Source organism: Sinohyriopsis cumingii, chromosome 1, assembly GCF_028554795.1.
Source record: "Sinohyriopsis cumingii isolate HCF-2022 chromosome 1, ASM2855479v2, whole genome shotgun sequence".
Taxonomy (NCBI): domain Eukaryota; kingdom Metazoa; phylum Mollusca; class Bivalvia; order Unionida; family Unionidae; genus Sinohyriopsis; species Sinohyriopsis cumingii.
Window position 1 is genome coordinate 7,604,424 of NC_142961.1, and position 21,517 is coordinate 7,625,940.

Below are 21,517 nucleotides of genomic sequence, written 5' to 3' on the forward strand. Positions count from 1 at the left end.
GTTGACAATTGGTTCCACACCAGAATAGTTGAATTTGTCACATTAATTTTGAATATTACAAATATAATTATATTAATCATGCTTTAACACAAGTCACATAATCCAACATGGTTGCTAAATGGGATGTTGTGAAAAATATACAGGTCAAATCCAACTAACTAAACAATCAAAATAAAAATATGTATTTGTTTAGTTATTTATGAGCGTATGTTAATGTGTTAACTACATTTAAGAATGCAAATCATCCCAAGATGTTCGGGACAGCAGTCATTTTCTGTTTGAATTATGTAATTTCTTATGCCCCCGCTAAATACTTTGTCAAAGTGTGGCTAGTAAACTGTAGGATTCAGTGTCAACATTTCCTGTTTTTATCAACAAACTCTCTCAAGCTGGCACAATTTCTTTCACAGGGTGTAAGCTTAATAACTCAATTTTTTTTAAGATTACAACTTGTAAAGCAATTAATTATGCAAACTGCAAATGCATCTATTATAACATGTCAACCACTTAATTTTCTGGGGGAGGGAAGAACTGTAATTTTCTTTGAGCTGAGATTATTTATTTTTTTATCTCAGGAAAATTATTTTTCAAATAATACAATGGAAATAATATTGTTTTATTGTGTAAATCAGAGCAACATATATTTTCCAGCTAAAGACAGAAATTTGAAGAAAGGAAAAAAAAGTATCAGGCTCCTGTTTCAGAACTTTACATTGTGTGTCCCTAAAATAACTGCTGTGTATCATGGTATGCTTGGAAATACAGATGTAATACAAAACTTTGTGTGGCTTCCTAACAATTCTGAACTGCACCCCATCTTCAATCTATGAACATGATTATCTGGCAGCACAACTGCAGTACAAAGTACAATTATAAGGTCATGTAGGTGTTCAAAACTATTATAGCTAGCTATAGGTGTCATCTTTTCAAATCTGAATACACATACCATTAGATGGCTATTACTTAGTTTAATGTGGTTCTTGTCAATCAATACAATCAGGGAGATCATTATTAGTTCCTAGAACTATATACAACAAAATCAATATTACAGTAAAACCTGTTATGAACAACCTCTGCTATAAGCAACCACCTTTCATTTATGACCACAACTGCAATGCATGGATCAATTTTCTTATATAAATGCTCTGTCATAAGTGACCACCTGCTGAACACTACTAGCAACCATGATGTCTAAGCAAAATATGGATTTTGACATTGCTATGAGTGTCCACATCACAAAAATGATGATAAACTCCACTGACTTTTTATTTAATCAGTGATGCTTATACCATTCTAAAACACACTCACACCACAACAAAAGAAAAAACAACAAAAAAAACTGGTCACTGATATCTAATTTTTTTGGCATGCCTATAATGTTTTATATTTCTGACTGTAAACCAGACCGAAGTACACACAGACAGTTCCAGCACTTAGCCTGGTTCTGCCTTATGTAGGTAACACCCATATGTAAAAGTAAGGCTGGGGACCAGACGATCCAGCCTTATGAATGACCATATTGCAAGAACAAAGACAGATACCACTGACCTTTATGTAATCATTTGTGACAACGACTGCTTGAATAGTACAGACTGTTCATATAAAAAAACAAACATAAAATGAACAAAACTAAAAAGAAGGAATCTAACTATCAGTTCATAAATTTGGCAAGTCAAATATATATTGATAGATATTACAGACCATAAACCAGGCAAATGTACATGTAGCGAATTGCCATTGTAGTGGTGAAGTTAAGGTAATGGTCGCATATATTGTTTGTCTTTAGAGTTAATCTGTATTGCCTGGGGAGTGAATAAGGTCTTTGTCTATCAAACCAGCAAGTGAGAATTTTTTCCAAGAGTCAATTGATAGTGTTAAAGGCTTCTGATGTTTGTTGCTTTCGTCCCCAATGTTACAGTAATTACATCCCAATCACCAAGCTGTCATCTATACAAGTTGGTGCGATTGGGTTACACACATTGTTTATAGAGTTAATCCATTTACATCTTCTGTGAATTAAATCACTGACTTTCATCTCTGAATAAATGATTCTGTTTTTCGATGAGATAATTGTTTCTTTTTATTTCATTATCTGTTAGCTATACAATGCACATGTATAGATTTTTCATATTTTCCCAAAGCCTAGTCAAAACTGTCTTTACAGTCGATATTACAACTGAGCACTAATCATGTTAACCCCTAGTACCCTAATAACAATGGAAGAACCTCATACTAAAATGAGATAAATTTTAACACTGGGGAAAATAATTATTTTAACTAAAAGATGTGAAAAAGAGCAGACCACTCACAAAATAGCAGTTTAAACATCCATAAAACAAATTTTGGGTGTTATAAAGGAAAACCATTTCATATGTTAACACATGTACATGTGATCTTCAAATGTAAATGTGATTTCATGTTTATGATAGAAGCATATCTTTACTGCTATATAATTTTGTTTTCAGATAAATGCATACAATATTTTAGCAAGAAATATCACTAAAGAATAGAATATATGTACATTTATTGTGGTTATTTTCTTTCAAATAGTTCTAAAACTGGACCTTGGAAACTTGTCTTTTTGTTCAAACCTATTATGGGAGACCACCTGTCTTGAGAGACTGTTTTTGTTAGCAGAAAGGGTGATCTCTCATAACAGGTTTTACTGTAATGTCAACATTTTTAGATGAGGCCAACCATGACGTGTGATCCAGTGTAAACTGGATTGACTGTCATGTTCTAAGTCATAATGAAAGCAAGATGTGTTGAAAAAAGTAATTTGAAATTGCACTTAATGATTAGACCCCAGTGTCTGCTTTTCTACAATTGATTTAGCGCCAGTATGCCATTGAAAAAGTCAACAACTATTGATAATTTACATCTGGAAGTTTTTGTGATGATAATATGCAGATAATTCTACAATCAGAAATGAACAGACTTTGGAAAAATTATGTTAGTATTAGATTTTTCAAAACAACCATATTTTGTTGAAGATCAATACCGGATGCCCACATGACTACAATGACCTACACTTTGGCTCAGAATTTTTGAATCCCTTTATGCCTTAAAAAGTTCAAATGTTAAATTCCACCATCCATGCAAACATTGTGATCTGAAAAAATGTCATAGCCCATTGCAAGTGCAATGTTAAATCCACACTACTTTTGGAAGACAATGCAACCTATTGTACATGATGAGGTGCAGTTGTGTGACATGGATTATGGCATATGTAACAAAAACCAAGTATATAAACAACATGCAACACACCTGCTCCTACAACAGCTACACAACTGAAGAAAAAAAGAGGGATAAAACCAGTTACAAAATTCACTGAACCTTAGAAATGTCCTGTGAGTAGATGTTTTTGTACTTTGTTTTTACATGCCAAGCATTCAACAACAACGCAGTCTGAACAAGATATTTTACAAACATTTAAAAATATGTGTATTAGACATTACTGTTATTAATATGATTACAGAGGACAAAATGCAGGTAATAAGTAAAATATTCAGATGATTCGGTTATAACAAAGCCATAAAAAAATTAAGAACTATTAAAGTAAAAATAGAAATAATATTTTAAAAACAATGGCTGACATTTTTGTCTTAATTTTAAATTAAGAAATTTTATAAAATTTTAAAATCAACATTATTTAATTACTACTACTACCACTAATATTATAACTACTACTAATAATAATAATACTAATAATGATAACATCAATAATAATAATTTTTATATATTAATCATTATTTTGCTCTTATTTATTTGTTGGAATTACCTTTTTCCAGCTGCAATAATAATAGTAAGTAGAAGAAGAGGAAAAAACCTACAGAATTTGTAAAAGGTTAATCAAATTGTTGATATCTTAAATATCATCCAAACAAATTGAAAGTGTAAAGCCATTTTATTCACACTGCATTACTGTGAAAGGGTTGGCTTATAAAAAAAAATTGGATTTAAAAAACTCTAGACTTTAATTATATGACATTTGTAAGATTCACTGAATTTTGTTATTATGGTTTCATCTCCAATCTATTTTAATTGTAGCCATTATAGTAGAAGCTACTCTGCATATTGTACGTAATTATGTAGTGATTTGTCTTGTACATACTTTTGAATGTCTCTATCATGCCAATGCACCTCGTAATGTATATTATGTTTCTCCATCACCCAAAACAGCATGGATTTAACAATGCACTGACATTTTTATAAATTTCAAATTCTGCATGGACAGAGGTATGTACATATTTGACAATTTTTTAAACTTTTCAATTGCATACACGAACAGCAGAGAAAGCTAAGGACTTAATCAACAAAACAGTTTAATCTCTACTGAATATTACTACACAGTTAACCTTTCACCAAAGAGGTATGTACAGTTTTAAATTTAAACGGTATGAATGGACTTCAATAATTTTGAGCTTGACTGAAAGTACACCAGATAATTACTTTCCAAGACTGAAAGGTATGATTCTGAATGGTTCAGCAGACTATAGTCTGTCAAACTGACATCCACCTAGTTAAATGAGATATTAAAGATTGTGCTCATAACTTTAAGAAGACTAATAGTTTTCTGGGATCAAAATGATTTTTCACTTACACCCACCATAAAACTGATATTCAGCTTTCAAATGTATCAACAACAGGCTTTGAAATCTCAAAAATAGTGTATTTGTGAATGATTTTTGACTGTCATGATGTGTGCACGGATGAGCAGCTCAAAGAATATTGACTGCAATTTAGTGTACACTTAAGAATACTGGCTGCAATTTAGTGTACACTTAAGAATACTGACTGCAATTCAGAGTATACACATAATAATATTGACTGTAATTTAGAGTGTACACTTAAGAATACTGACTGCAATTTAGTGTACACTTAAGAATATTGACTGCAATTCAGAGTATACACATAATAATATTGACTGCAATTTAGAGTGTACACTTAAGAATATTGACTACAATTTAGAGTGTATACATAAGAATATTGACTGCAATTTATAGTGTACACTTAAGAATATTGACTGCAATTTAGAGTGTACACATAAGAATACTGACTGCAATTTAGAGTGTACACTTAAGAACATTGACTGCAATTTAGAGTGTACACATAAGCATAAGAATACTGACTGCAATTTAGAGTGTACACTTAAGAATATTGACTGCAATTTAGAGTGTACACTTAAGAATACTGACTACAATTTAGAGTGAACACTTAAGAATATTGACTGCAATTTAGTGTACACTTAGAATATTGACTGCAATTTAGAGTGTACACATAAGAATACTGACTGCAATTTAGAGTGTACACTTAAGAATATTGACTGCAATTTAGAGTGTACACTTAAGAATACTGACTACAATTTAGAGTGAACACTTAAGAATATTGACTGCAATTTAGTGTACACTTAGAATATTGACTGCAATTTAGAGTGTACACATAAGAATATTGACTGCAATTCAGAGTATACACTTAAGAATATTGACTGCAATTTAGAGTGTACACATAAAAATATTGACTGCAATTTAGAGTGTACACTTAAGAATATTGACTGCAATTTAGAGTGTACACGTAAGAATAAATGGCATGTCAGTCATTAAAATAAAACCATAAAAAAGTACCCAGATTTAGATTCTCAATATCTATCCTTATTCGTTCCATTGCAGACCCTCCATCACTGGTGGTAGCTTCTTTATGCAGATTGTCATACTGAAACAGAAAACAAATCAAGCATTCCACATTTTAGCATTTCTCATTTAATGTAAATCCTGGCCCCAGTTTTACTAAAATTATCAGATTTTTTTCCATAAATGAAGATCCTGTATTTGCTTATGATATTTCTGACAATTCTGGGATTTTTGTGTCATGGTATATACAGTTGTAACAGGATAAATTTATTTTGGCTCTTGTTAAGGCACATGTTCAATTTCAGTTTAGATCTGGATAGAGATGGTCCACTCCAAACTGTGGGGTCAAACACAGACAACAGGGATATTTTAACTGTTTATTATGAGGGTGTTAACTGCAGATACCAAACATACGAACTTTATTTTAAGCACTATACCATAACATTAAAATTGCAAACTAACTCTGGGCATAAATAATATCACAAAATGAGAAATAAATTCTGTATCTTGTCTCATTGAGAATATATTGAAAACACCATCCCCTTATGCTATCTCAAACCTGAAAACTTCCTACACAGGGAAAAAGGTTAATTACCACCCAAAAAATTAGTGATGTAATAATTCCAATGGAAGAAAATTCAAGCCGCACCCTATTTTTGGTGTTAGAGTCTAGAACTAGGGACAGTAGGACATAATTATCCTATACCCAAGGCCAAGGTTGCTCTGGTGAATTGAGACCTACCTTCAGCAAGCAAGGACCAAACTGATCACTGGTGTTGGTTTGATACAGATATGAAGCAGAAAAACTGACATGCTTCCTGTAAATGCCAATCAGAAAGTGGTTTACAAAACAAAAGGGGGCCCCGAGTGGCCGAGTCGTCTAAAGCGCTCACCGTTCCGGATCACTGCCATCTCACCTCTGTCTGCGTATGTTCGAGTCCAAGGCACGGCTAGCGTGGGTACGTGGGAAAGCCTGCCAGTAGCTTTTCGTGGGTCGGTGGTTCTTTCCTGGGTTTTCCAGGGTTCTTCCTCCACCAGTTATACTGGCTGCCATATATGGCCTATCTTGTGCTGAAAAATGGCGTTAAACCCTAGAACAACAACAACAACAACAACAAAACAAAAGCTAATTACAAATCAAAAAGGAAGTAAAGTTTCCAATATGGCAGACAGAGAAAAATCAACCATGTGCAATGGGTGGTTTTTGAACTTACACTTTATAACATAATTGCACAGATGAAAACATGGTTATGAGTCAGGATTGCACTGGGTAGGCAAATTCGATGATACTCGATAACTTATTTTTCTTTATACAGAAAATTTAAGTGAAATTAACTCTTTCGTTTTAAAACTGCACATCAGGGAGTGCTTTTATTCCTGAGTAAAAAGTTGAGGAATTCCCCAAACTGGAGAAAGCCTCACTACTGTCCTCAATTAAAACATAATTATTTTCACGAAAATGCTGGTAACTATGACTGATTTAATGCTTGATTAATCATCTGAGGAAAATTCTTAATTCCAAAGCAAGCAGTAAGAATGATATTTATAAATCTAAATTTAAGAAAGAAAACTTCAAATATTTAGTGTAACCAGGCCTAAGGTAACACTTCATACAACATGCATACAGAATGTTGCAAGTACCATATTTGCCGGCCTATAAGTCGATGCAGAGTATAAGTCAAATCAGCAAATTTGGCAAACTTTCCATCCTCCATCCTTATATAAATTGACTCTAAGTATAAGATAAGGCCAGATCAACACCTCGGATTGGGTTTTTCACTTCGTTCCACACAGCATCGCAAATTTTACCCTACCTGTAACGCAGTAAACGAAAAGTAACTAATTTGTTTCACAAGTATCTTAGATGTATTATGTACTTTTAACTACATATAATGATGCTGATCTGAAAATTTATTGAGTTACAGATAGGATAAAACTCGTGATGCTGTGTAGATTTAAATTATAATAACTTCCAGTTTTATAAATATTAAAAGCATCACTGTATGCTATTTCAGATTAGCAGCAATATGGAAACTGCATCATTAATTCTAAAATACATTTTCTGGGGGTAGGAGTGGGGGGAAGAGAGATACAGAGAGAAGGATGCATATGTATTCCATCACATTTTTCTTTTTGCACCTCATGATCAAAATAAAATATGGTCCAATATATGAGAGAGACAGACAAACAGACAGACAAAGTTCAGCTCTTCGTGGATTTTTTGTTTCTTTTTTTAAACTTATTGCCCCCGTGTTGCTGAAGCTTTTATGAAAGAGAAAAAACATTAATAAATGAAACAATAAATGATGTAATCAGAATGGCCTCAGTTTTATCATCATTCATCTGCAGCTTGTTACATGTCATCCATGATTTCACATCAGAAATGTACCTCTCTACTTCTTGGATGGTAGCATCAGCTTCAGTTGGGTGGCTAGATTTGTATATTTGCATGTCATCAGTATACAACTGATGAGACACTAGATGATGATCTATGATACCTGAGAGTGGCTGAGTGTATAGAATGAAGAGAACAGGTCCAAGAACAGACCCCTGTGAAACACCACAATTATGCATAGCCATTACTAAAATTTCACCTCCAAGAAGACAGTGTTAAAATGAAAATTAACTAATTGTGAAAATTTCTTAAACCACGTCTTTCTCCTGATGCATAAAAGGTCTAAGTATTGATTAAAACAAAAGAAATAGATATTACAAAATCTAATATGAAACATGCTATATACACTCAGAATGAACAAAAAATTAAACAACACTCAAAATAATAAAATAAATGTCATATAACCCAATATCTTTTGAATTTTGGTAGTAGGATATTGTTTGTAGCATAATAGACATTTCTTGGTAAAAGTTGCTGGCAAATGATGCAGGCTCTACAGCCACTAATTTCATGGGTTTTTTCTTTCTTTTTAAGGCATATTTATGGCAACAAATTTTCCTATAATAAAAACTAACTTTTATAAACAGCCACTTTCTTTTACGGATACCTTGAAACAAATTGTATTAGAAACTGAGCTCTATTAAGCAATCACCTGTCTTAGGAGGCCATTTTAACACTTCTCACAGGTAACTGTTTCAAACAGGTATTACATACATTTCAACTCCATGCTTATTAAATAAATGAGATTAAGTGACTGTTTATTATTCACAAAATCAATAATATATGCAAAACAAACTGCTAAAGTGGCACATTGCATTATTTAAATATTTCAAACAAATTAATTTAAACACAGAGCTGTAGTCATTTTACATGATCAAGTCACAAGATATACTAAGCTAGAATCTGATAATTAAGATCAGAAATGAAAATGCAAATGTCACATACTAACAGTCATTATGCAAGTTTACCCTACCTTGTATCTGACAGTACTTCTGTCTACTAAGACAAAACGGATATTCTGGTGACCAGACACTGCTGAATACAGCCAGTGGGTAAGCTGACCTGCAAGGCAAAGACATCATACTGAAGTAAAATCTGTTCTAATCTAGTCAATTAGTCATTGTGACTACAACAAAACATCATCAATGAAAACAATTTATTATAAGGCACTCAAAACCCAAAACAAGTTGAATTAAACTAATCCTTCTCACATCAAATCAATGAGATAACGTTTTTTAACATGCAAAATTATGCATATCAATGGGCTGTCAACCAATAATGGACTGCTCCTGTGGTCTATGTGGTTAGAGCATCCGCCTCTGATACAGGAGGTTGCAGGTTTGAAGCCTGGCTGAGTCAAACCAAAGACCTATAAAAATGGTACAATCAGCTGCCTCGCTTGACACTCAGCATTGAAAGGTTAGTGTTAGGACTGGTTGGCCTGGTGTAAGGATAATGTGACTAGGTGGGACATGATGCTACATGTCTGAGGCACAATGCCCCAGTGCTATGCATCACTATAAACTGCCACACTGCAGGCATTGCTGTGATATGACTGAAAAATTGTTAAAGCTACATTAAAAATCTAAATCACACACAAACACACCCAATGATATATCATGCAGACTCAACAAGCTGCTATTGTAACTACATACACAAGTTAAAACTAGAGTACTAAGAATGGTGAATGATATGCCCATCCCATATTCAACATAGAGTATTATGAATGGTGAATGATATGCCCATCCCATATTCAACAATCTGAATGGGGACAGATGTCTCTAGACAGCATTGGCCAATTTCTAAGTAACCTGACCATGAACTTGTAACACTCCAAGCAATATGTTCCTTCCTTGCCCAAAAAGGAAGTCACTTGTGAATTTTAGTGACAAAAAGATAATGAAAAAAAACAATCTGATTTAGGTCTTCATCATGAGCTAAACTTATTTTATGAAGAAAACAAAATCTTCTTTCAGTCATAGTGACTTGACCTTTTGACCTCCAAAACTGATAGGCATCTTCTTCCCTCTCCCAAGTGTAAGCCTTCTACAAAATTAAATTAAGGTGCTTGATCTGAACTTTGAGAAACCAAGAAAGATAAACAGACAGAAAATGACACTGTACAAAGCACTGTGCAACACAGTTTGCATAAAAATTTAAAAACATGCTTATGAAGTGTTCCATTTAAAAAAAAAAAATACATGTGTGCCCTGCCCCAAGCATTTGCCTTCTTGAATTGCAAATTTAGCCTCTTTATAAACACTATAAAGTCACAACAAAAGAGCTTTCTCACTGTATGAAATGTATGGCTGAAACACTTCTTATATGTGACAGCCTATTTTTGGTATGATATATCCCAATGTATGAAATGTATGGCTGAAACACTTCTTATATGTGATAGCCTATTTTTGGTATGATATATCCCATTGTCAGGAAGTCTCGAAGACCCTTTTTTGGACCAAGTGAAAATGCATAAATGTCTGCTTGGGCAATAACTAAATCTATTCTATCTAGATCTAGCTTTACAACAGCCATCAACTTCATAAACTTTCATTACATTAGAATAACAGCACACAGCAATTATGCAATTAAGTTTACATTTAACTTCTTTTAGGCTGATTGCACGAAATTGAGCAAACTTATATAATGTACTTTCTACAGTTCATATATGGGGGAATCAGGACATAAACTATCAAATTTGGATAGATTCCCATGCACTTAAATAAGTGCTGCAGTCAGGGATTGAACCCAGGACCAAACCTGTGCTGAAATAACTACTGATATATGATAGTGAACTAGTCACTCTTAGAGTCATTCTTCTACTAAACAAAGAAATAATCAGTCGAAGCACCATCTCTCAAATGTCAATGTTCTCACTTAGCACTAAGCAATTATGATGACAAGACAATGAAGGCACAGCATATCTTCACTGTCAAAATAAAATTATTGAAGTGTATTTGAAAAACATGATGACACTAAAGGCTAGATTACTAATAGGTGCTCAAGAACAGGATATTGTAAAACTTTCCTGTCAGAGATAACTGGTGGTTCAAGGTTGCATGCATTGTCATATGTCATACTTTCTATGTCTTGAGCTTATCTGCAGTAATGTAAATAAATTTTAAAAAGTGACTTAACTTCAAGATGCACAACACTGTCCTGTTCAGCTTACACTCTTGGTCTGCTCCTTTATCTACTTTTACAGCCTGAGATGACCCATGTTTCTAATTCAACTGCTAATGCCAAGTGTTGTGGCTATTCTTGGAACATGTTATGAACATTTTTTTTGCACAGATAGCAAATATTTGATAAAATTACGTTTCTCCAAAAATACTTACCTGATCATATTAATATTAGGAAAATAAGCGTGCTCCCTCCCAAATCCTGCCCTAGCCAAAAAAATTAACATCTTAGATGATGGCCAGTAACTCTTGCCCATTACCTCCCCTCACCACCACCAGGTGTCCCATGTTTTAGGCTGTATGATATAGCAACAAGAATGCACTCATGGTGGAGAGGTTGGGCAAGAATTAAAGCAGTGTGATCAGGTAAGTACTTTTTGATAAACATAATGTAACGTAATATTTTGCTTTCTCCCCCAAATACATGTATAATGATCACAGTAATGCTTGGAAAATAGGTAATATACAGAGTGAATACTAAGCATCCTACATATACCATGGGCATCATTCCCCAGAAGAAAGGCTGGATTTCCTCATAATCATCGAAAGTGGATGGCCTTCTTGCTTGTAAGATTCTCTCAACATAATCAAAGGTTTAAATTCTTTCCTTTGTAAGGGCTCCCCTGACAAGAGAATGATGTGAAAGAGAAGTTGGTTCAGACAGTGTCGGAGAAGACTCGGCTTGACTGTCATTTTCCTGGGCTGATCTATCATTGAATTAAGCCAATCACTGACCCAGAACATGTCTCATCCAAGTAATTATTTTTGATAACAAGACATGGGGTGAGTAGGCAAAGGTGCACAACCCCTTCCAACTAATTGAAAATGTTCCCATAACTTGCTTCTAAGTACAGAACTGGAGTTATGAAGGTGGGCAGTCTGTGATTCCAACATGTTGCAACAAGACTGATCATCCAATGCCCCACAAAGCATGCAAGTGATATGAAAAACCAACTGATGAATCGACCATTCAGTAAGAATAACATGACTCTTCTTGACAGAGTTGGCTCAGATAGTGCCATCCAATTTCTGCCAGGAGTGTCTGATTTGCACACTGATACTAACTAGGAAGCACCAATGCAGAAACTGCTAATCCAGAAATCACAAGTCTGGTGATTTGGATTCTTTGTCTGAGAAGTTAGGCAACCACCACCGAGTTGTCAAACATGATTAATACTATTTTCAGGCAAAGATGGTCCTTCCAGAAATGATAGGCACTGATTGCAGCCTTCGTTTCCAGAAGGCTTGCGCCCACAATTGCTGCTTTCAAAGCCCAGTAATATGTGGGCTCCCCTACCGAACATACTGACATCCATACATGCAATAACCTTTGGTTGGGGCATTCCCAGAGAATACCTTCTGTGAGCAAACCATGGCAGTGCAAGAATGATATTACCTTGTTCACTGTCCTGACCTTTTGATCAAGTGGACCAGAAAAGGGGCACCATTTTGCCAGCAAGGTCATCTGTAAGGGATGCATGAAGGATGGCCCAGCTGAATCAGATTGGCTGCTGTAATCCACTTGCTGTTGGAAATGGTCTCTACAAGTCTGATGATCCATACCATGTAATGAGATCGAGACTGATGATAAAACCAATGCCCATGATGGACAAAACACTGGGATAGATGGAGGTTGGACTTTTCCCAGTTCACTAAAATACTGAGGGGACTCAAAACTTATAGGAGTTTGTCCTTGTTGCTGATAAGAATAGAACTTACCATATGTGTTTGGAGGACGTCCTCTAAATATGCAGCCACTGCTGTGGATGTGCTCAGATGGAAGGGCAGGGTGAGGATACAGTTCATAATGATGCAGTTCATAATCATGGAAAAAAAAAATGGACTAATGATTAGACTAAATGGAAGAGAGCTTGAAATTGGTAAATATTCTCTAAAAAGTCAACAGAATTTCCATGACACTGGGTGGAAATTATGCATGGGTCTGATCAAGATGAACAAAAACGTTCTGATGGATAGCTGGATCAATCATGCCATCTCCATCTTAAATTGCAGCAAAACTATGAACAAGTTGAGGCAGTTTAAGTTGATTATCAGCCTGAGCCTACTGTTGGCCTTTTGCAAATGGAAAAGTCTTAAATAAAAAAACCCAGAAACTGCATTTTCAAACATGCTCCACCACTCATCTGTCAATTAATGACCAGATCTTCTGCATATATTTCATCCTTCTGATAGTGTCAGTTACGAGCAGAGATGACAAAAGAGGAAGTGGTTGGATAAATGTAATTTGAAGCCCCACCAAAATAATTTGGATCGCCAACTCATTCTGCAGAAATTAAGCCATCCAATGATAATAAGAAGTATGTTTTTTTACCAGTGGACAGTTTGCAGTCAGTCAGGATGGCAAGTCAACAGCAGGAGTTTAGAAAGCTTAATGAATGAGAAACCCTGTTTCTTGCACCCTCTATACGATTTTCTGTAAACTGAATAGATTTTTGCCTCCTGATATTTTACTGGGTAATAAACAATCCCTTATCTCTTTGTCTCATCTCTTCTTTAAAGGTGAGCTTGGTTAGGCTTATATGAATGATGATGACACATTGGGAGTGCAGTTCCTGAGCTGCATGTCTTCTCACTTCCTAAATCTGACTTCCAATGAGTAATGATAACCAAAAATGTGTTGTCCTCATGGTCTGGGCATGATGCGACTTACATGTAAGTGATACTGAATAAACACATGCATCTCATCACACAAAGTCAAAGTTAGCAGAGTCAGTCAAAGCATTCACCGTGGAATGCTGTGCTGCTCTGTTGTTGGTTTCCACAATTTTGGCCATTGGCTCCTATGTACGATTCTTACCTGATTTTTGGGCTGATGTAGCTCTAAAATTACATAACCAGCTTCTGTGAAGCAATAATTTATCGGGTCAAATTTACAGAAAATAGGAGCAGTCATTTACTAATGTAATATTTTTTACCAAGGCCATAAACTCATTTCGACTAAGGCTGGAAACTCATTCTGAAAGGCATCCAAGTTAGTTTTGTACCAGTGAGATAAAAAAGTTGTTTTCTGAGAAGAAACCTTAGATTGCTCAGATCACATATCTTGCTGGACAGACGGTCTGCAATTTATTTAATATTTTACAACTGTGGAAGAAGCTGGAAAGAGGGACTCTCCTCCTCAGCTAGCAACACCCAGAAAAATTCTTGCACTGCAGGCTTAAAACTGAGCTCAGTCCTTTCCATTGTAGTATCAGAGTATGGCAGATCTTTAGTTTATCCTTGCACTCACTTTGTGGGATATCCTGGTCCAGATCTACTACTTCCATGTCTGTGTAAAACCGGCCCTACAGCATGGAAGAGACATTTCCATTGTCCCAATGGGTATTCCATGACATTTCCATTGTCCCAATGGGTATTCCATGACATTTCCATTGTCCCAATGGGTATTCCATGAAAACATGGCTAACCAGAATAGTAGGACCAATTTGTTGTACAGGTATGGATGGTTGACTCATCAACGTCAAGTTTGTGGAGGGTAGTAAGCTGGCACCAATACTTTGCCAAAATGAAGAATCTATAGTCACTGAGCATGAGGACTGGATGGCTGGACAAGCTGGTCAGCAGCCAGGATGTCATCATACAGTATGGTGGTATGATATAATGGATTATTATGATCCAGTAAAAAACCTATGCACCCAGATGTACAGACCTGAACGCCATGCTTGGACATGCAGGAAAATTTGGGCCCACTGGGTTGCCTAAAAATGGTAGGACACTTCCCCATATGGTCAAAATTATCTTTTGAGGTGTGAGACAGATATTCAGGCAAAAACTGCCCTGAACTTAAGAACTGTGTTGTCACCTCCTGCCTCAGCTCTAACAACAGCATAGAAAACTGTCAGGACAGCAAAACTAAAATAACTTATTCCTCCAATTCAACTGATGTAGTCGTAACAGATGGCATATATCTCATTTTCAGTGGTGGTGGTGGCAGAGGATGGGGGCACCCAACAATGTCCTCCACTAAGCTTGCAGTTAATTCCATTTTGGAGTGAATGCTCAAAACATCCAACAGCTCAGTGTAACATTTCACTCTTTTTTCTTCTTAACATAGAACAGTTGACTAAATTATGCATACACTGCATGTCCCAGTCAATGTACATCTCTGTGCTGGCAAGGCATATGCCAAGTGCCCTCACTGTCCTTCAACTTTTTACATTTGGATGTTTCATCATCATTGTTTAACTTAAATGACAAAAACAAAAAAAATCTAAAACTCAAAAGTGTTAACAAGTTGTATTAACTAGACCATTAGTAACTGAGCAAAAACATGCACTGAGGTGAAAGCGTGAACAACGACACACATCGGCAACAACATGTTGGAGCATAAGGTCAGGATAAATGAAGTCCATGAATGTGACAAACTGTCATACAAACTGGTTAAAATAAAAAACATAATGTATATCACCTGTATAAAAAAAATATCAGCATGGTAACAGATGGCATGGTTGAAAAAATGAAGGTAACACACTATTTTGGGGAAGTCTACAGTACAGTGATGCCTTTACTGTAGCTTAAAACTAGTGACACACAGCAACAGCAAGGGGAGGTAATGGACAAGAGTTAGTGCCCATCAAATTGGTCTTCTGGGCAGGGCTGAATTTGTAGGTAGCATGCTTTTTTTCCCTAATGTTATCAGGAAAAGTATTTGAAGGAGAAATATCAGACATCTCACATAAAAGACTGCATTTCTCAAACTTGGAGGACCTCTAATGTTATTGTAAAAGGCTAGTCTTATAGTTTATAAATACTAAAAGATGGGTCAATAAATAAGTTTAGAAGTGTAAATGCACTAAAGTTTTAAACTTATCTATCCGCAATGTTTTATACAACTTGTGAGTAAAATATTAAAGTATACGATATTCTCAATACATGCATTTATTTGTGAAGCAAGAATACATTTTCTTCAGCATGAAAGGCAGATAGAACATTCCTGTTTGGTCATCATTTTTACTTTTCAAGTAGTCAACTTTCCTAGTGTATTTGCTTAATCGTATAAATCAACATGTATAAACAGTACAGGGTCTATTCTAGGGTGAATTCCCCAACCCAACCCATCCCCCACCCTACCTAGAAAAAGGGGGAATTTTCTGAATACAACAGGGATTTAATGACAAAATAGGGTTCACTGAGTTTTGCATGTTCAATTCATCCGAAGCACAATTGTTTAAAATTGGCATGAATCATGTCATCACATATCTCAGAATAGACCTTGCAGTAAGATAATTCTGTGCATTGTTGTCTAAACCTTTTTTAATAAACAATATAGTCAATTAATTTGTGAGACTGATTTAATAAATGTGTGTCTGTGTTTATGCATGTATTGTGACTATAAAAAAAAAAATCAAAGTTGATGGAGTGAGCAAAGGTCAGAGCAGCCAACTGTTAATTTCATTGTCAACTTCTTATTCATGGTCAACTAACTGAAAAGTTGTTCCAGTACTAGACTACACAGGTCCAAAAGTGAGTGCAAAACCACTGCACTTTCCAGGCACCAGTATCAGTGGCTGCCATGGATACAGAATGGTGTGCGAAGCCATTGTCACCAATATATACATGGCTCTTTTTTTCCCTCAGGTATGACCATATATGCTCTAATGATAATCACCTCATTTAAATGAAATTATTTACACCCAGAAATTATTCATACTGAAATAAATTAAAGATGGTACTGTAGAATGCACATTAAACCAACTAGTTTTTTCGCTTTAGGCATGACGGTTATAAAGATCATCATAATTAGATTTTGCCCTGGATGAGATGTTTTTACACCATTTTACATATTCCTCACAGCCAGATTTTTCTAACTCTTTCAACAGAGATATTAAATGACAAAATTCATTGGTCATTGAAATTAGCCTACAGAAACATTAATATGCTGAAATGTACCTTGTATACTTGCTTATAACTGGAAAACAATATAGATCCTGGTCTGCTGTCACAAATGTGTCAACAGATTAGGTTCTGTGTTGTTTCTTCTACTCCTAATAAACTGCAAAGAGAGCTTGTTCTGTCAAAATGACATCCTTCTTTTCAACCACAATCAACATGGATCAGTTTATTGTAAACTGAACTGTACAAAACAGATTTTAAACAAGCAAATATTCAACTTATTGGTATTTCAGTCATTATTTCTAAGATGAAATGTAGTTTCATTTGTTTTATTGTTGTTGCAAAACCTGCCACAAACTGTTAATTTATGCATATCCTTCTCCCTTAACATAACCCTCTGTCATTTAAGAAGAAAAAAACGCCAGATATAATGGTTTCATTCTGACTGATTTTCAATAAATTGATTTTATTCATGATGTTGAATTAAAACAATAGCCAGACAAACAAAATGATTACATACCATGACAATAAAATTACTTTAACAATTTGGGGAAAATTATAACCTTTTTCTGGTTACTACTATGATACATATTTCTGTCAATGTTAATATTTTATATTATGATGAAACCACCAGACTGAAAGAGATTACAAATTCTTACCTTTCCCAGCCCCCATTTCCACATAACAAATGTCATCTCTCAAGAGATGTGCCTTCTCCATGTGACCAATGAGGGAAGCCTGAAAAAATAATGAATCATCCAAAAAATCAAAAAATAAATATATTTTTTTAGCAATTCAACAGAATAAGTCATGGTAGACTGAGTATGTATGGATGAACAAATTGGCAGTCTGCATACCTGAGACTACCCCATACATGCAAACCATTAAGCTTTTGGCATAAGCACCATGCTTTTTTCACAAAATTATGTCTTCCATGAGACTGCATATGGATTAAGCTTTTTTGCTACATTAAAAAATAAAAGAAAAATAAAGCAATAAAAATTTGTTTTGGTCATTTTATTTTCATCTCTTTAATTCCATTCATATAAATTTGAAAATATTCTTAAAAGGTGACTGCTGCATAAGAAAAGCATTAAGAGTACTTTCCTTGTTTGCTATTTATAGCAACTGTATATGACACATTTCCAAGAAAACAGATGGGTTTCTTCAAAAGTGAACTTTGCCTAACAGACTTATTTTATTAAAGAGCAAGTCACTTAGTTAAGTGAAATGCTTTACAGTGTGAGCTGTGGATGTTATATGATGGAAAATGTTAGAGCACATGAATCTTTTTAACATGTTAGATCAGAAAAAGTGACAAATCGACACCGCTTTATAAACTTTAAAAAGAATATGAGAGTAATGCAATACAGCACTCTGAGCACCTGACCATGATCATCGCAGAATTCCAGCTCAGGATCATTCAGCAAAAGTTAGACATGTAGACTGCATGTATGCAACCCCATTTCATTTTAGACTAATTAACTGTAAGGTTTTAAAGTCCATGGGACTACCAGCTGCATTTTTTAAAGCAGTATTATAGTCCTACAATGTTAGATGTCAACATTTATATTTATGATAGGGGGCCCTGAGTGGCCAAATGGTCTAAAGCACTCACCATTATGGATCATTGCCATCTCACCTATATCTGCGTGGGTTCGAGCCTTGGGTTCAGCCAATGTGGATATGTGAGACCATGGGTCGGTGGTTCTGTCCAGGGTTTTCGTGTGTTCTTCCTCCACCATTTATACTGGCCGTCATGAATAGCCTATCTTGTGATGAAAAATGGCGTTAAACCCTACAACAACAACAACAACATTTATGATAGGCTTGGGTTGAAGTCCTATGTTGCAATGATGCGGTCCATCAACCCCAGAACTTGCAGCCATATTTTCAAGAATATCTCACATGGTTGGCAGCCCATACTGACATTGTTGTGCCAATTAAAGTCTAATTGTATTCGTCATACTATATTTACTGTAATGCCTTTGTCCTTACCAAAGTATATCCAAGCACAATTAGCTGGATGAAGAGTAATAGAAGTCAAGGAATGCCAAAGTCAGCTTGCATGAGGTTACCTGTCATGAACAAAACTAACATTGCTACTCACATTTGATCAAATGTTCTAAGATTTTTTTGTACTTCATTTTAAAAATGAAATAGCTTTTCGAAATGGTCTAATTGTTTTTAAAACTTTTCTTTCAAGCAGAATTTGTAGTCTTGAAAAAAAATGTATCTAGTTATGACATGATTTGAATTGATACGAGCTCACCATGCTGTACACTGTCACAGGCCATTTTTTTCCAGGCTTAACCTTTTTATTCCATTTAATTTATAGTCTAAGGTACACTGTATATTTCTTTTATTACTTTGCAAAACCTAAAAATAGATTTGTAATGTTTTATGAATCTGATTTTCCACACCTTCTTTAAATCGCCACATTGTTCTCTTTGCTTTCTTTGTTTAACCATGATCCTGATCAGTGTGACAATAATGCATTGCACACCATTTGTAATGCTTAATATAAAGCTCCTAGGTGATTTGGATTTACATACGGGAGTTACAACAAATTCAGTAACTAAAAATAGCAAGTTATTTGTCTGCATTTCTGTAATGGAATTCATTAAAAAAATAAGAGAAAAGCAAATTTTAAAATAATTCCACGCATTCATTTTTTATTAGTCAGGCGGACTTGTATTGGAACATATTTATTAGTCCATGAGGAAAACTATTAGCAAAACTACCAACCCAGACGAGGCCATCACAGTAAGGCAGTTGATTTTATTTCTGTAAGTTTTACCAGTTTTCAGTAAGGTGTAACAAAATATCATAAACTGCTATTGTAAAGCTGGAAAATGTAATTCAAAGTTTGGTATTCATAACGTGCAGCGACGATAAACATTATGTTCAACTGATAAGTTTGTAAAGTACGCGTATACTTTATCTACCACTAGTACAGTTGCACAAATTTTAGTTCCAAACCCTATGCAGCTCAATGGCTTGTTGCTGTCCCTCAACTTGACGTAATTCTTGGAAATTCTTTTTCCATTTCACATGACGATGGCAATCATATTTCCTGCCATGAGTAATACTCAAATTGGCACATGATGTCCAATAAACATAATTGCATCCCTTCCAGCTTTTATTCACAAGAATCTGAATATGACTTTTTATTTTTCTGTGTTGATTATTAACCCTTTATTTTCCCTTTCTTCTTAAACATGCATCTCTTGCTGGATGCCATTAAAAAAAATTCTATGATCAACAGTTTGATTATACAGATGCTTCGCATGAACAAATATGTGCAGTTTAAAGTGTCTGATGTGTTGCTGTAAAGTTAGTCTGGTTCCCTAAACAATTTCACTGCTTCTACTTTGAAACCCAGATCCAAATCAAACATGGATTAACAAATTTTCCGGCAAAACCATCAGAGTTGGCAGTTCTGTATTAGCCAGACCAATGGATGGACGTTAGTTTCGAACCCTGCATGACAAGATAACAAAAATACTTTCAGATGGACTAGCTTACAGTTGTTAGCAATTTCAATTCAACCATTTAGGCCATTTCAGGTTGCACCATTTGATCAGATGCATGATTTATCTTGGCCTTTGTTTACACAGCATGAATGCTTTGAAAACATTTCATTACTTCATTTAAACTTGGAAGACATTACCTTTGCCTTTAGTGCAGTTTTCTCGTGCAAGGAAAATCTTATCTACAACAAGTCCAGGTGTAGGATTGGGGATGCATACCAACAAAATCTATCACACTGTACTTCAGGCTAATGCAAAACAACTGCTGCAGCCAAAGGCACTTGTTTTTGTTCTACAAAAGGAAAACTGTTGACAACACAAAATGCCCTTTTATAAAAAGAAAGCAAAAATTCAATGTATGCAAGGGGTGACAAACTTGTGGAGTTTGAAATCTTCACCTCACCAATTCTGTACATTACATATCATTTAACAACCAATTTTGTTGTTGCTTTGCCAGTACTTCCCATGTGTCATGAATGGAATAAACTTCATTAAGTTCTGATTGAGAGTTATTTTTTCACCCTAGACTGGAATAAACAATAACCACCAATCTGATATCAGTGTAACATATTTCTCTGCATGACACAATGGAAGTGTGGATTCAAATTAGACTCAAGTAGACAGGATATGAATCAACAGAGTAATTTATCGTAAACAAAATGGGTATTAAATGATGAGTCAAGTACTTCATTATGTATCGGGAACACACTTGAAAAATGCTAAATATGCAGTTAGAATAAGATAATTAGCACGAGTTGATGGGAGACATTATGAACCACATCACACTGCTGTCTGTAGAAGGACAGTCGGTGTTGTCAATAGGATTTTCTTTTTAAATAACAAAAATAATTGCTTCTACCTGCAGTATCAGTCACAGATGAATCCTGAATTTAAAGAATGATAAAGAATTCTCAATTTAAAGAA

At 35.0% G+C, this 21,517-nt stretch overlaps 1 protein-coding gene across 1 annotated transcript in view; it reads right to left on the minus strand.

Moving 5' to 3' along the window:
• The window catches only part of LOC149806377 (tRNA:m(4)X modification enzyme TRM13 homolog), a 59,835-nt gene that overhangs the window by 15,451 nt on the left and 22,867 nt on the right, over positions 1 to 21,517 (minus strand). Inside the window, exons 7-9 of the mRNA XM_089952350.1 lie at positions 17,720 to 17,798; positions 8,999 to 9,087; positions 5,625 to 5,712 (exon numbers count right to left, since the gene is read on the minus strand). Coding sequence (XP_089808476.1) covers positions 5,625 to 5,712; positions 8,999 to 9,087; positions 17,720 to 17,798 — 256 coding nt within the window. The remainder of the gene's footprint in view (positions 1 to 5,624; positions 5,713 to 8,998; positions 9,088 to 17,719; positions 17,799 to 21,517) is intronic.